The sequence below is a fragment of the Theobroma umbraticum genome, unplaced genomic scaffold, assembly GCF_002168275.2.
Source record: "Theobroma umbraticum cultivar Fairchild unplaced genomic scaffold, ASM216827v3 scaffold_89.0, whole genome shotgun sequence".
NCBI classification, from domain to species: domain Eukaryota; kingdom Viridiplantae; phylum Streptophyta; class Magnoliopsida; order Malvales; family Malvaceae; genus Theobroma; species Theobroma umbraticum.
This window is the reverse complement of record NW_018397271.1, coordinates 3,436,920-3,450,278: the sequence shown is the minus strand read 5'-3', so window position 1 is coordinate 3,450,278 and position 13,359 is coordinate 3,436,920. Positions and strand designations below refer to the sequence as shown.

General features: G+C 29.4%; 1 protein-coding gene across 1 annotated transcript; it reads left to right on the top strand.

Moving 5' to 3' along the window:
• Positions 1-300: 300 nt before the first annotated feature.
• PSRP5 (plastid-specific 50S ribosomal protein 5) lies at positions 301-1,131 on the top strand. The gene is made up of 2 exons (XM_021441774.1): positions 301-473; positions 637-1,131. The coding sequence occupies exons 1-2, from the start codon at positions 383-385 to the stop codon at positions 978-980; spliced, it is 435 nt and encodes a 144-aa protein (XP_021297449.1). The 5' UTR covers positions 301-382; the 3' UTR covers positions 981-1,131.
• The last annotated feature ends 12,228 nt before the right edge of the window (positions 1,132-13,359 follow it).

Here is a 13,359-nt window from a genome sequence, read left to right as displayed (position 1 = left end):
TGAATACATTATACCAAGCATAATATATATATATATAATGCCAAAATCTAGTATTAATTCTAATACTTAAAATTATAGAATTAAATTAATTTATTATTTAGAATTAATACATTTTAAAATGACTTCATTGTCAAACTGTTTAACGTTTTGGATGAGTTAATTCTTTAAAGTTTAATATACTTCATCTGGATACGTCCATGACTTAGTGGGCAGCAGCGTAGAACGTAGGCCCATCAAGGCTTTTTTTTTTTTTTCAATTATTACTAAATAAAATCCACCTGTAGCATTTTATCTATTGTTTCCGTGGTGTGTAGAAAGAAAAAGAGCATTTATCAGGCTTATCCAATACCAAAGGACTAATGTTTTAGAGAGTTGCAAGGTAATGGCTCTCCTCAGCTTTAATACGTTTCCATGTCTATCTACTTCCCCAGTTTCTTCTTGCGCAGCATCCTTGCCCATCGCTGTTTCACCAAGTAAGTCCCTCTCTCTTTGAACTTGATCTTCTCTGGGGCTTTTCATCGAACTACCTGTTGACATTGTGATGCCTTCGATGATTCACTGTAAATGTAACGTACACATTCTTGGCTTCATTCTTCAAAGACGGAAAATGTTTGAAAACTTTGTGTTGGGTGTCAGTTTCCAGGATGCGGCTAAAAGCAGTTGATCATCCTCCCTCGAAATGTCTAATTCGTACACAGTTTCTCCCCAACAAGAAAAGATTTGTGATGACTGTAAAAGCATCTGCTGCAAGTACCGGTGGCGAGCCTCGGCCTCCCTCGGAAAGCAAGAAGGAAGCTTTGCCAGTGGAACAGCTGCCGTTAGAGTCAGAGTCCAAGGCGCAGCAGATGATGGAGCAGAAGATGAGGATGAAGCTGGCCAAGAAAATAAGGCTTCGTAGAAAGCGGCTTCTTCGCAAGAGGAAGATGAGGAAGAAGGGGCGATGGCCACCTTCTAAGATGAAAAAATTAAAGAATGTATGACCTTAGCTTGCTTTTGTGCTCACCCTTTTGCTTTCTCTTTTCAACTTCTTCGTTTTTATTAGTAGATCATGTTTCTTCTTTTGATGGCCTCGGTGAATGTGCTGATATTCAATTTCTTCGGAAATTAAAAGATACATGGTCTAAGACTCCAGAGTTGTGATTCTCTGTTTGATTTTGCTATCCTCTTATGCGAATCATGCCAATTACACATGGCTTTGATTCTTAGACGCATCAAGTTCAGAGGAAGCATATGATACTCCTGTTACGTTAGTGACTTCACATGCTTTCAGCTTGAAAATCTGCAGCCCATGACACAATATTCCGTTTTAGTGCCCTCTAACTATAGACTCCTTTTGAGGCGAAAGAAAATGCAGGTATTTCTGCAGCAGTGGAAGTTGATTCATTCCTCTGAAATCTTTGGGTAGCAAAAGCCAAAAGCTGATTTTCGAGATACAGCTACAGCTTATGCGGTATGGTTGTGTTTGAGGCATTAGACAGAATTAGCTGTGATCACAGGATTGGATGTTTGATTTTAAAGGTACTATTTCATGTTGGCAGGGATTGTTGTTTAACAAGATCTAATCCAGGAGAAAAAAACAAGTTATTTTTGTGGTTCAGTGGCGTTGCAGGAAAATGTCAACGGAGAAGGGTAGTGGCAGAAAAACTATCTAAGAATTGACACCATGGAAGATGGTATTTGTGAAGAAGAAACATGTTAGCATAGGTTAGGTTAGTTGCTTCTTTTGTTATTGCTTTTTGTGTTTCTTTTTTTCCCTAAAAAAAATGACATAATATTTTCAAAAGTTTTTGAAATATTCAAAATAATTTAAATAAGGTTTTTTTTTTGTGTTTGATTAATTTTTTATATTTTTATTTTGAGTCAAATAAGTTATTATGATTAATGGTTAACTAACCGTCATTAGTAAAAAGTATCACTTGTTGTTTTTTATTTATGTAACGTTGACGTAAAAAGTGAAAAATAATATGTGATAATGTTATCATTTCACATTAACATGTTATGCTATGTCATCTTCTATTATGGCATTTCAGTATCCAATGTCAACATCACGTAGAATAAAATAATAAATAATATTTTAACTAATAGTAATTAATTAATCGTTAATCATTAGAACTTATTTTGTTCAAAATAAACAAATAAAGGTTTAATTGAATGTAATAAAAATATAAAAAAAAATTTGAATAGTTCGTGATTTTTTTAGATATTCACTAAAAAATAAATAAAGAACAAAAAATAAAAAAAATAAAAGGTAAATAAGGGAAAGTAAAAGTATCAAAGTAAATGAAAATTTATTTGTTCAATATAAAATTAATATTAGAAAGTAGGGATATGGAGAAAACAAAAAGTGATAAGAAGTTATCTTTTCTTAAACATTGGGTTTCGTTAGCTTTGCCTTTGTCCTTTCTGGCTGTTGAGGGTGATATGCTCACCTCTTCTTCAAGGTATTATTGTGTCGCAAACCACAAACTCTCCATATTAAGAAAAGCCATTCAAACAATTGACAAAACTTAGCAAGAATTTAAAACTTTTCCTTGAAGTAAGATCATCTTTGGTTTGCATCCATTTTAGATTTATGGCCTTTAGTTATTTTTCAAAATCAATGTCCAACTTGCTTCCTCATAAGCAGGAGGTTTATGATCAATGAGCAATAAATCCTTGTTAATGACAAATCCATGTCATTTTAGAGCTTAGTGTATCTTAATAAATTGTCAAAGTTTTTATGTAAATTGAACTTTAGTTGCGCATATGATGCACAAATCATGGGCTTAAGTTCTTATGGAATTTGTGATTCTTGAACCTTTTCTTGAATTATTTTACTTTGATTGCTTCTTTCAAGTAGTTACTTTTTCTAAGAAAGTAGTATGTCTTGAGACAAAAACTTTTTACTCAACAGAGTTCTAAAACTAATATCCAAAAGATTCCTTTGGATATCCCAGAGACATGCATTTTACTTATTAGCCCTAAGCTTGATAGGTTGTGCATGCTTCACATAAGCAATGCATCCCTAAATCTTCAAGTAGAATAAATTTGGCCTCTTGGCTTTCCATATCTTATATGGGATATTGTTTATTGATTTGGTTGAAACTTTATTTAGAAGGTTAATGGTAGTTTCAAGTGCATATGCCCAAAACAAAGTACGAAGGTCTACCTTTCTCATCATGGATCGAAGCATGTCTAATAAGATTTGATTTCTTTTCTCTTAAATGTTGTTGTGTTGTTGGTGTTTATGGAGGAATCGAATGAGAAAGAATTCCATTTTCTTTAAAATTGTCAATAAACTCTTAGCTAAGATATTCTCCACCTTGATCTAATTGAATAATAAGAATATTCTTATCAACTATACATAACCATACCTAGAATGGTCATCGATAAAAGTGATGAAATAAAAGTATCTTCCTCTAACATATTTTCCTTTAAAAGGTGATTTGGTCATTTTTCTAAAGAGAAAATATTCACAAGTTTCAAGTTTCATTTTATTTATAATCAAAAGGATCTAAGTATCCTTTTTGTAACTTTGTGATTCTCTTCTTATTTGAATTTGGATCATCCAATTTCAATTTATTTACATTTATGTTGAGTATTGTTCTTTCTAGTTTAAGAATGTATAATACTATTTGCATAGTTTGTATTACTATAAAATACATTATCTAAGTAAAAAAGAACAATAATTACCTTTTATTTGAAATTTCAAATAATCATTTACTACTAAATATGAAATCGAAATAATGTTTCTCGAAAGAGCTGAAACATTTAATATTCTTTAAGTTCCTATATTAAACTCGAAGGTAAAGGTAAATGACAAGTCCCTATGGCTAACATCACAACCTTTATCCCGTTTTTGACTTGTACGACAACTTCACCTTTAATCAATTTTCCATTATTCTTTAGTTCCTTCATGTTGTTACACAAGTAAGAACCATATCTAGTATCAAATAGAAAGATATTCAAGCAATAATAGAAAGGTTTAACTCAAATCATAAACATTTTTGAAGTCGAGATTTTAATGAGCTTATTCTCCTTTAAGCTTGCCAAGTAAACTTGCAATTCTATTTCCAATGACCATTTTGCCACTATAATGGGAAGTGCCTTTGTCGTTGTCTTTTTCTTCAAGGCATTTTAATCATATTAGCCAACATTGTACATATGGTTTTATCATTATCATCCTTATCTACCTATAAGTAAAAAGAAGCCCTAATAAAGCTTCCAAGCTTGGTCACATTTTTTGCCTTTTTAAGTGCCATGTCTTGGGCGCTTTTGATTGACACGTGAAAATTTAGTTGGTGTCTTTCTTTTGCATTTGGAGAGATAAAAAAAAAAAAGCAAGATCTTGTCTTGGGAAAGAAAAAGCTTCTAGCCTTGATAGTGTCTTTGTGTCAGACGTTGGGTTTCACGTGGACAATTTTGGTTAATGTGTTTTTTTTTTACATTTAAAGGGAAAAAAATGTAGGACGCTGTCTTAGGAAAAAAACATGTGGCTTTGCCTTGGTTTTCCAATCTTTTGCCTGCGTGTCTCCAATGGTTTTATTCCATCTAAGTATTTTTAGAAGTGCTGTTTTTTTTTTTTGTGGCCATAGTATGCTTGATGGTTTAGCTTATCAAGAAGTGGATTTAACCAATTTCCTTTGTACAGTCTAATACGTGTGTGATTGATATGGGTGTCTTGTTTTTTTGGCCTCTCAATGCAGTGCTATCTTCTTTAGGTTTTTAATTCATTTTATCCTTTAGAATTATTGACTTGGCTGAGAGAATTTTTTCCTTTTCCAATATTTTGTTCTATCATATTTTGCTTTCCGTTGTTTGATATTGCTTTCTTTGCTTGATTCTTCGTGCTTTTTTTTCTTTTTTCAAGGTTCTTTTTTCAAAGATCATTTTTTCGCACGTGTATTGTTTATAGATTTTTGTTTTGGGTGTGTATTTGAAATTGAACTGTGAGAAAATTAGTTTTATTGTGTTTTAAGTTTGCTGGTTTGTGTTTAATTGTGGTTTTGCTTTCAAAGGTTATTGTTTGGCACTTTTATTGTTTATATGTTTATTTTGAGTGTGTATTTAAAACTATATTGCTAGCAAATTAGTTGTTGTGTTTTGAATTTCTTAGTTTGTGTTTCGGAACAATAGATTCTTATTGTTTTTCTTAAGGTATAGACAAATCATTTCTTGTTATTGTGTTTATGAGAAAAATATAAAAAAAGAGAAGAGTGTAGGATTTTGTGATTGGTTTCTTTATAGTGCCTAACAAATCAAGGTGTTCATCTTGCTTGCTATGGAGTGTTGTCTACTAAGTTTGGCTTCCATAAAATTGAAAACATTTAATAAACTTTTAGTTAGCATATATGGAAGATTTTTGTGGTAGTTATCAAGTTTAGTTTGGTTATATGGGTTTTTATGTAAATAATAAAGTAAGCTGAGCTCAATGGCTAATTTGTAGGCTATGATGCAACTATTGAACTCTAAGTGTTTATGGAAACTGGTGTCTTGTAGAGTAGGAAAATCTTTCTTTTTCTTTTGGGTTCTCAAAGAACCTTAGCAAGTGACACTAAATCTAATCCCAAAATAGAAAGTAAGGAGCATTGTAATACAATCACCCTTAGGAGTGGCAAATAAATGAAAGGTAATAGTAAGTAAGCAAATTCACCAAGTAAGTTTATTGAAAAGGAAACAATAGTTGAGAATTCTGATGCATAAGCTCAAGGGGAAAAAGCCAAGCCTGGCCCACCATCGCCACCCTTTCTTCAATGATTTTAGAAGCCAAATTTGACAAGCAGTTCCAAAACTTTCTTGAGATATTCGAAAAGCTTTAGATCAATATCTTTTTTATTGAAGCTTTGGAACAGATGCCAAGCTATGTTAAGTTCCTAAGAGACATCTTGATTAAGAAGAGGAAATTAGAAGATTTTAAGACAGTTGTACTTACTAAGAAATGCAGTGCCACAATCCTAAATAAGCTTTCACCAAAGCTTAAGGATCCAAGGAGTTTTTCTATCCCTTGTACTATTGGCAGTTTTAAATTTTCTAAATATTTGTGTGATTTGGGTGTTAGTGTTTCAATTATGCCCATGTCTACTACAAGAAAACTTGGACTTAAAAAGATATAACCTATTACAGTTTCTTATAGTTAGCAGACAGAACAATTAGGTACCTTATTGGGATTATAAAGGAGGTGTTGGTTAAAGTTGGGCATTTCTACATTCTGGTGGACTTCATTGTGCTTAAGATGGAAAAGGATGTGAAAATTCCTCTAATCTTGGGTGACCATTCTAGGATTTTGCAAGCGCAATCATTGATGTGAAAGAAGGAAAGATAACTTTTAAAGTTGGATAGGGGGTAGTTGAGTCTAATATTTTTAATGCGATTAAGCATCTTGCTTCTACAAATAGTTGATATATAGTGGATTGACTTGATGAGGGCAAGGGTAAGTCTATTTTTCCACCAAGAAATGAGCAAGCACCAATATTTAAGTTAAAGCCACCACCTCTACATATCAGAACCAAGCAGTCACATAAGGAGCATCTTCAACCACCTCCCAATTGTCTTGATTTTGAGGTTTGATAGCAAGTGTTACTTTCTAATTCACACTTCAAGCTTTTTCCATGGAAACGCAAGGTAAGATTGTTGAGTCCTTTTAATATGGTGAAGGTTTATCCTTGTGGTATAATAGAGATTGATAGCAAGGATACTAACACATTCATGGTTAATGGACTAAGCCTCAAGCCTTATTCTATGGATGAAGAACGGCAAAAAGGGGTACTATAGTCAAGTTAATGACTATAAAAACACACTTCTTGAGAGACAATCTAAGTTTCTAAAACTTTTACTCTTTTTCTTTGAAGTTATCTTTTTTAGATTTTCCCATTAATTTATTTTTCCTCTCTTCCTTATTTAGATTTTTGTCATTTTAATGGATTCTCTAACAATTTTGGATATGAAAGCCATCTTTTAACAAGAAAAGTCCATTTATAGTCATTTATGTCTTCGAAAGACTAGTTACTCGCTTTCAATAGTTTTATAATCTTATAAATGATTCTAAGTTGAATTTTTTTTTCATTTTTGGCTAAAACATATCATAATTGGATGTTTGCCTTGAAAAACATAAAGCGAAAGCCATCCAATGACAAGAAAAGTCAATTTATAGTTATTCATTCCTTCAAAAAATTAGTTACTCACTTTAAATGGATTTATAATCTTATAAATCATTTTATGTTGAATTCTTTTTCAATTTTAGTTAAAACAAATCATAATTGGATGTTTGTCTCAAGAAATGTGAAACGAAAGCCATCCATTGATAAGAAAAGTCCATTTACAGTCACTCATGCCTTTGAAAGACTAGTTACTCGCTTTCAATGGTTTTATACTCTTTTAAATGATTTTAAGTTGAATTTGTTTTCATTTTTTATTAAAACAGATCATAATTAGATGTTAGCCTTGAGAAACATGAAGCAAAAGCTATCTATTGACAAGAAAAATCTATTTATAGTCACTCATACTTTCGAAAGCCTAATTACTCGTGTTGAATGGTTTTATAATCTTATAAATGATTTTAAGTTAAACTTTTTTTCTTTTTTGGCTAAAATAGATCATATTTAGATGTTTGCCTCAAGAAACATGAAGTAAAAGCCATCCATCGACAAACAAAGTTTATTTATAATCACTCATGCCTTCGAAAGACTACTTACTTGCTTTAAATAGTTTTGTAATCTTATAAATCATTTTAAGTTGAAGTTTTTTTCATTTTCAATTAAAACATATCATAATTGGATGTTTATCTTAAGAAACGTAAAACAAAAACAAAAACCATCCATTGACAAGAAAAGTCTATTTATAGTCACTCATACCTTCGAAAAACTAACTACATGCTTTAAATAGATTTATAATATTCTAAATGATTTTAAGTTGAATTTTTTTTCATTTTTGATTCAAACAGATCATAATTGGATGTTTTTCTTGAGAAACATAAAGCGAAAGCCATCCATTGATAAGAATAGTCCATTTATAGTCACTCATGCCTTTAAAAGACTAGTTACTTGCTTTCAATGATTTTATAATCTTATAAATGATTTTAAGTTAATTTTTTTTTCATTTTTGGTTAAAACAGATCATAATTAAATGTTCGTCTTGAAAAACGTGAAGCAAAAGCTATCCATTAATAAGAAAAGTCCATTTATAGTCACTCATATATTCGAAAAACTAATTACTTGCTTTAAATGGATTTATAATCTTATACATCATTTTATGTTGAATTGTTTTTCATTGTTTGTTAAAGCAGATCATAACTGGATGTTTGCCTAGAGAACCATGAAGCAAAGTCATTCAGTGACAAGAAAAGTTCATTTATAGTCATTCATGCCTTTGAAAGATTATTTACTCACTTTAAATGGTTTTATAATCTTATAAATGATTTTAAGTTAAACTTGTTTTTTTATTTCTGGGTAAAACATAGTATAATTGGATATTTATCTTGAGAAATGTGAAGTGAAAGCTATCCATCGATAAGAAAAGTCTATTTATAGTCACTCATACTTTTGAAAGACTAGTTACTCGTTTTACATAGTTTTATAATCTTATAAATGATTTTAAGTTAATTTTTTTTATTTTCACTTGCAATAGATCATAATTGGATGTTTACCTCAAAAACGTAAAGTGAAAACCATCTATTGATAAGAAAAGTCCATATATAGTCACTTATACCTTTGAAAGATTAATTACTAGCTTTCAAAGATTTTATAATCTTATAAATGATTTTAAGTTAAATTTTGTTTCATTTTTTGTTAAAACAGATCATAATTGGATGTTAGCCTTGGAAAACTTGAAGCCAAAGCCATGCATTGACAAGATAAGTCCATTTATAGTCACTCATGCCTTCGAAAGCCTAATTATTCGCGTTAAATGGTTTTATAATCTTATAAATGATTTTAAGTTAAATTTTTTTCATTTTTGATTCAAACAAATCATAATTGGAGGTTTATCTTGAGAAACGTAAAGCGAAAGCCATCCATTGATCATTACCTAAGAATTTATGCACATTCCAGTACATTAGGTTCAAAGTGACAACCATGATAACTAATATCAATTGCATAAATAGATGATATTACAATTCTTGTGATGAATACGAAGTAGGGTTGTGTTTCTAGTGTTGGAAAATACTCGTGTGCGCAATATGAAGAGAAAACACCAATGCCAATAAAAGTAAACAAATGGAATTGATGTTTTTTACATTAACACTTTTACTAAGACAATTTTTTTTCATACTTAATGAAAGTTTTTCCCTTTAGATGTGAATTACACTTTTTGAAATCAAGAACTAAAATTATAACATTCTGGATTCAAGAAACAACTTTTCCCTTTTAATCAAGAATACTATGTTTGGTACATAAGAAACTGTGGAAAGCTTAAACTAACTTTTCAAAAATTTTTTGTTCGTTGACTGCAAATCAAAAACATTCACTACTGGTTTTGATTTTTCTTGAACAATTAAACTTAAGAAAAACTTTTACTGCATTGTTTGTGAATACAAATACGACTGTATTACTTCAACTAGCAAAATAGTTTTATCCACTATTGATTTCACTTTCTAGTAATATTTATCTCTTTTATATACTACATACAATTCATTGTAGAAGATCTTATTAGACAAATGGAATTGATGGCATTTGGAAAACCGGTAAAGAAATCAGTGGGAGCTACAATTACAAAGCTTGCAGCATTGAAGACTATCAATCGAATGCCATTGCCTGGACCTATAAAAGCCCTGATCCAAAAGACAAGAATATTCATTTTAGGTCTGACCTTAAGAACATTAAAAGCAAGCCTTGCCAATTACAAAATGTTTTGACTACGATGAATCGAAGACCAACAATCTCTAACTCCCATTGTTGCTAGTGCAACTGTATCAACAACGCCTCCACCAACATCTAAATTACAAAACCAAAAACCTCCAACATCACCAATAAGCAATCATAGAGTCAAAAAGCTTTTCTTAGACAGCACACCTCAAAAGCACAGTAGCGCAAGCTAGAAAAAAGAATCGCCTATCAAAAAATATAAAACTAGGTATAACAAAAGCACATACAAGAATCAAATAAGAGTTCTATACTAAAATTACTTACTGTGACTTTATAGATGTAGGCCACACTCCAAACCTAATCTTTGATGCTACAACCACTTGAATTAAAACTTTTACCCACTCGTGCTCGCCAACCAACCAATGAATTTAGATTGCCAGCCACATGTTACAATGCCTTATATTTTTGCATCAAGGCACATGCTATGTAAAACACTTACATGATGAATTTTGTATATATTTAAAATGATGGCAATATATAACAAACCATCCTGATTTTGTATATACTTAGAATGACGGCAATGTATTAACAAATTATGTTGAAGAATGCATTTTGTTTTTAAGGTGGGAATGAATGTAAAGAATGATTAAAACTACTATTAAACCCTTCACATTGTATAATGCTTTATAATTGGTTGTTTTTACTGGTTGGTTCCTTTATGTTTTATGCTTTTATTGGGGTTGTACAGATTGCTTTTACAAAGATTTCTTGAATGATTAGTCTTGTTGCAGTAGAGAAATGTTATTTTGCCTCATGCTTGATGGGGGTTGTACAGTTGCTTCTCTTAGTTAGTTCTTTTGTGTTTTATGTTTTTATTGAGGTTGTATGAATTGCTTTTACAAGGTTTTCTTGAATGATCAGTATTGTTGCAGTTGAGAAACATGCTTGACAAGGGTTTTACAATTGTTTATACTAGTTGGTTCTTTTGTGTTTATGTTTTTATTAAGGTTGTACAGATCGCTTTTGTAGGGTTTTCTTGAATGATCAGTTTTGTTGCAATTGAGAAGTGTTATTTTGTCTCATGCTTAATAGGGGTTGTACATGAAATTTTTTTGTAGTACTAAAAATGAAATTGACAACGTCATTATTTCTTTTTATAAGGCAAGTCATAATTATGCAGGTATCATACAACCCTTATTTTGACATAATACACTGTTATACCACCTGAGTGCAAAGCATAAGCATATTTCTAGTGATTTTAATAAGAATTCCATATTTTATCATTAGCATCCTTTGTAGGAGTTTTTGGTAAAGCTTTTTTAAGGTCATACATTTTTTCTTTACTTTGAAAATGACTCAATTTCTAAGCCAATTTAAGAAATTTGGCATGTTAGGTCTTTTTAAGCATCCAATATGGTACAAAGTGATACACCGCTACTCATGTTTCTAGCTACTGAATAACTAAAAATTCAATGCATAAGTGATTTATGCATTTAAATAAAAATCTAACTCTTATAGTAGGTTTCTCCCCCTATTTTATTCAAAATAATAAGCATCACTATTAAATCAAGAATTTCTTAATTTCTTAATGGGCTAGGATCCCATTTAACATACAATAATCTTGAGTGACTCAACAAATCATGATATATTAAATTAAGTAGATAACCAAGTTTATCAATTACATTCAATATAACTCTTAGATTTATTAGGTGACACTTTTTATCTAAACAAATCATATGTGTTTCGCCTAATGATTACCTCAAACATTATATGATCATGAGTGACTTATCCAAAGTATATAAGTTAGTTAAGTAAGATCCATTTGTCATAGTATAAACATATTTTTGTTAAAGTTGACCTTGAGTGAGTCAACAAGTCAATGATAAAAAGACCTCTAGTTTTGCTATGATGATCAAAGGCAACTTAATCATGTTATTTAATATTTGATGAGGTATTTATTAATTACTAATTTTAAGGTCTCATCTTTTAAGCTTTCAACTATCTCATTCTTTAAGTTATGAGATTGATTACACAACTTCATAAGTGAAGGGCATCATCATGTGTCGATCTCTTAGATTTATCAATTTCCAAGCTTGATAAAGCATTGACTAAAAACATTGAAGAATAATACTTTGATGCAATAAAAATTTTCATAATTATAAAATTTTACCATTTCTTTTACAAAACATATTTATTACCTGAACTTTATATTAATAGTATCTTATAACAATTATACACAAATATAAAGTTAAAAAAATACCTTTATTCATAAATGTAATACTTAAAATAGCATAATATTCCTCTATGTCCAATCAATTAGCTATAGAGCATACATTATAAGAGCATCATTATCTCTATAACCAAGCTCGTTAATAAATTTAGGTGGCTGACTTCTTTAGTTCTCCACTCTTGAATGAAAATTTTTTGTGGTGTGCTCTATTAGGGCAGACGATATGAAAATGGCTTTGTAAATTAGATGTATAGTTTCGAGGTGAACACTATAGTAAGTATGACCTTCTTGTAAAATCAATTAATAAATTTTTTAAAAAATAATAAAAACCTGTATAACAAGTTAATATGTAAACAATATATATAATTTCTAAATTTATCCATTTTATGATAACAATGTAGATAATTTTTAAATTTGTTTAGTTTATTTTAAAAGTTATTTAACTTTTAATTTAATTTTATTTTTTACTTTAAACTATAAGAACATTATTTTTTTTAATATTAAAATTATATTTAATTAATTAATTCAAAAAATTATTATTACCACTTGTTACGTTAACTCTCATACATTTACATTAAGATTTTAAATTTGCTTATTTCACGTTTATAAGATTTTACTTTAATTCTTATAACTTTACGTTAAGTCTTTTCAATAATAACTTTTAATTATAATTATTGTTATCTTTATTATTCTTTACTTAAAATAAAAATTTGAATATCGCTACATACTTTTAGCCCGATAATATAAATATAAATGTTTATTTTTCATTGAAATTAGATTTTTTACTTAATTAACTTATTATGTTAAATCTAATATATTTACATTAAGATTTAAAATTTAGTTATTCCACCTTTATACGTTTTTACGTCAATTGTTATAATTTTTCGTCAAGATTTATTTATGTCAATTTTGAACTATAATTATTTTTATTATTTTTTATTTAAAAATTAAAATTTATATATCGTTAAATGCTTTTAACACTAGAATATAAATTTAAATATTTATTTTTCACTAAAACTTAAATTTTTTTTACTTAATTGACTTGTAGGTTAGCTGTCACACATTTATATTGAGATTTAAAATTTAATTATTTCACCTTTATAAGTATTTACGTTAATTATTACAGTTTTATATTAAAGCTTATTTTTGTCAATTTTAAACTATAATATTTTTATCCTCATTATTCTTTATTTAAAAATTAAAATTTGTATATTGTTAAACATATTTAGTCTAAGAATATATATTTTAATATTTATTTTTCACTAAAATTTAAACTTTTTACTTAATTGACTTGTTATTTTAACTCTCACACGTTTAGGTTAAATTTAAATTTAATTATTCCACCTTTATAAG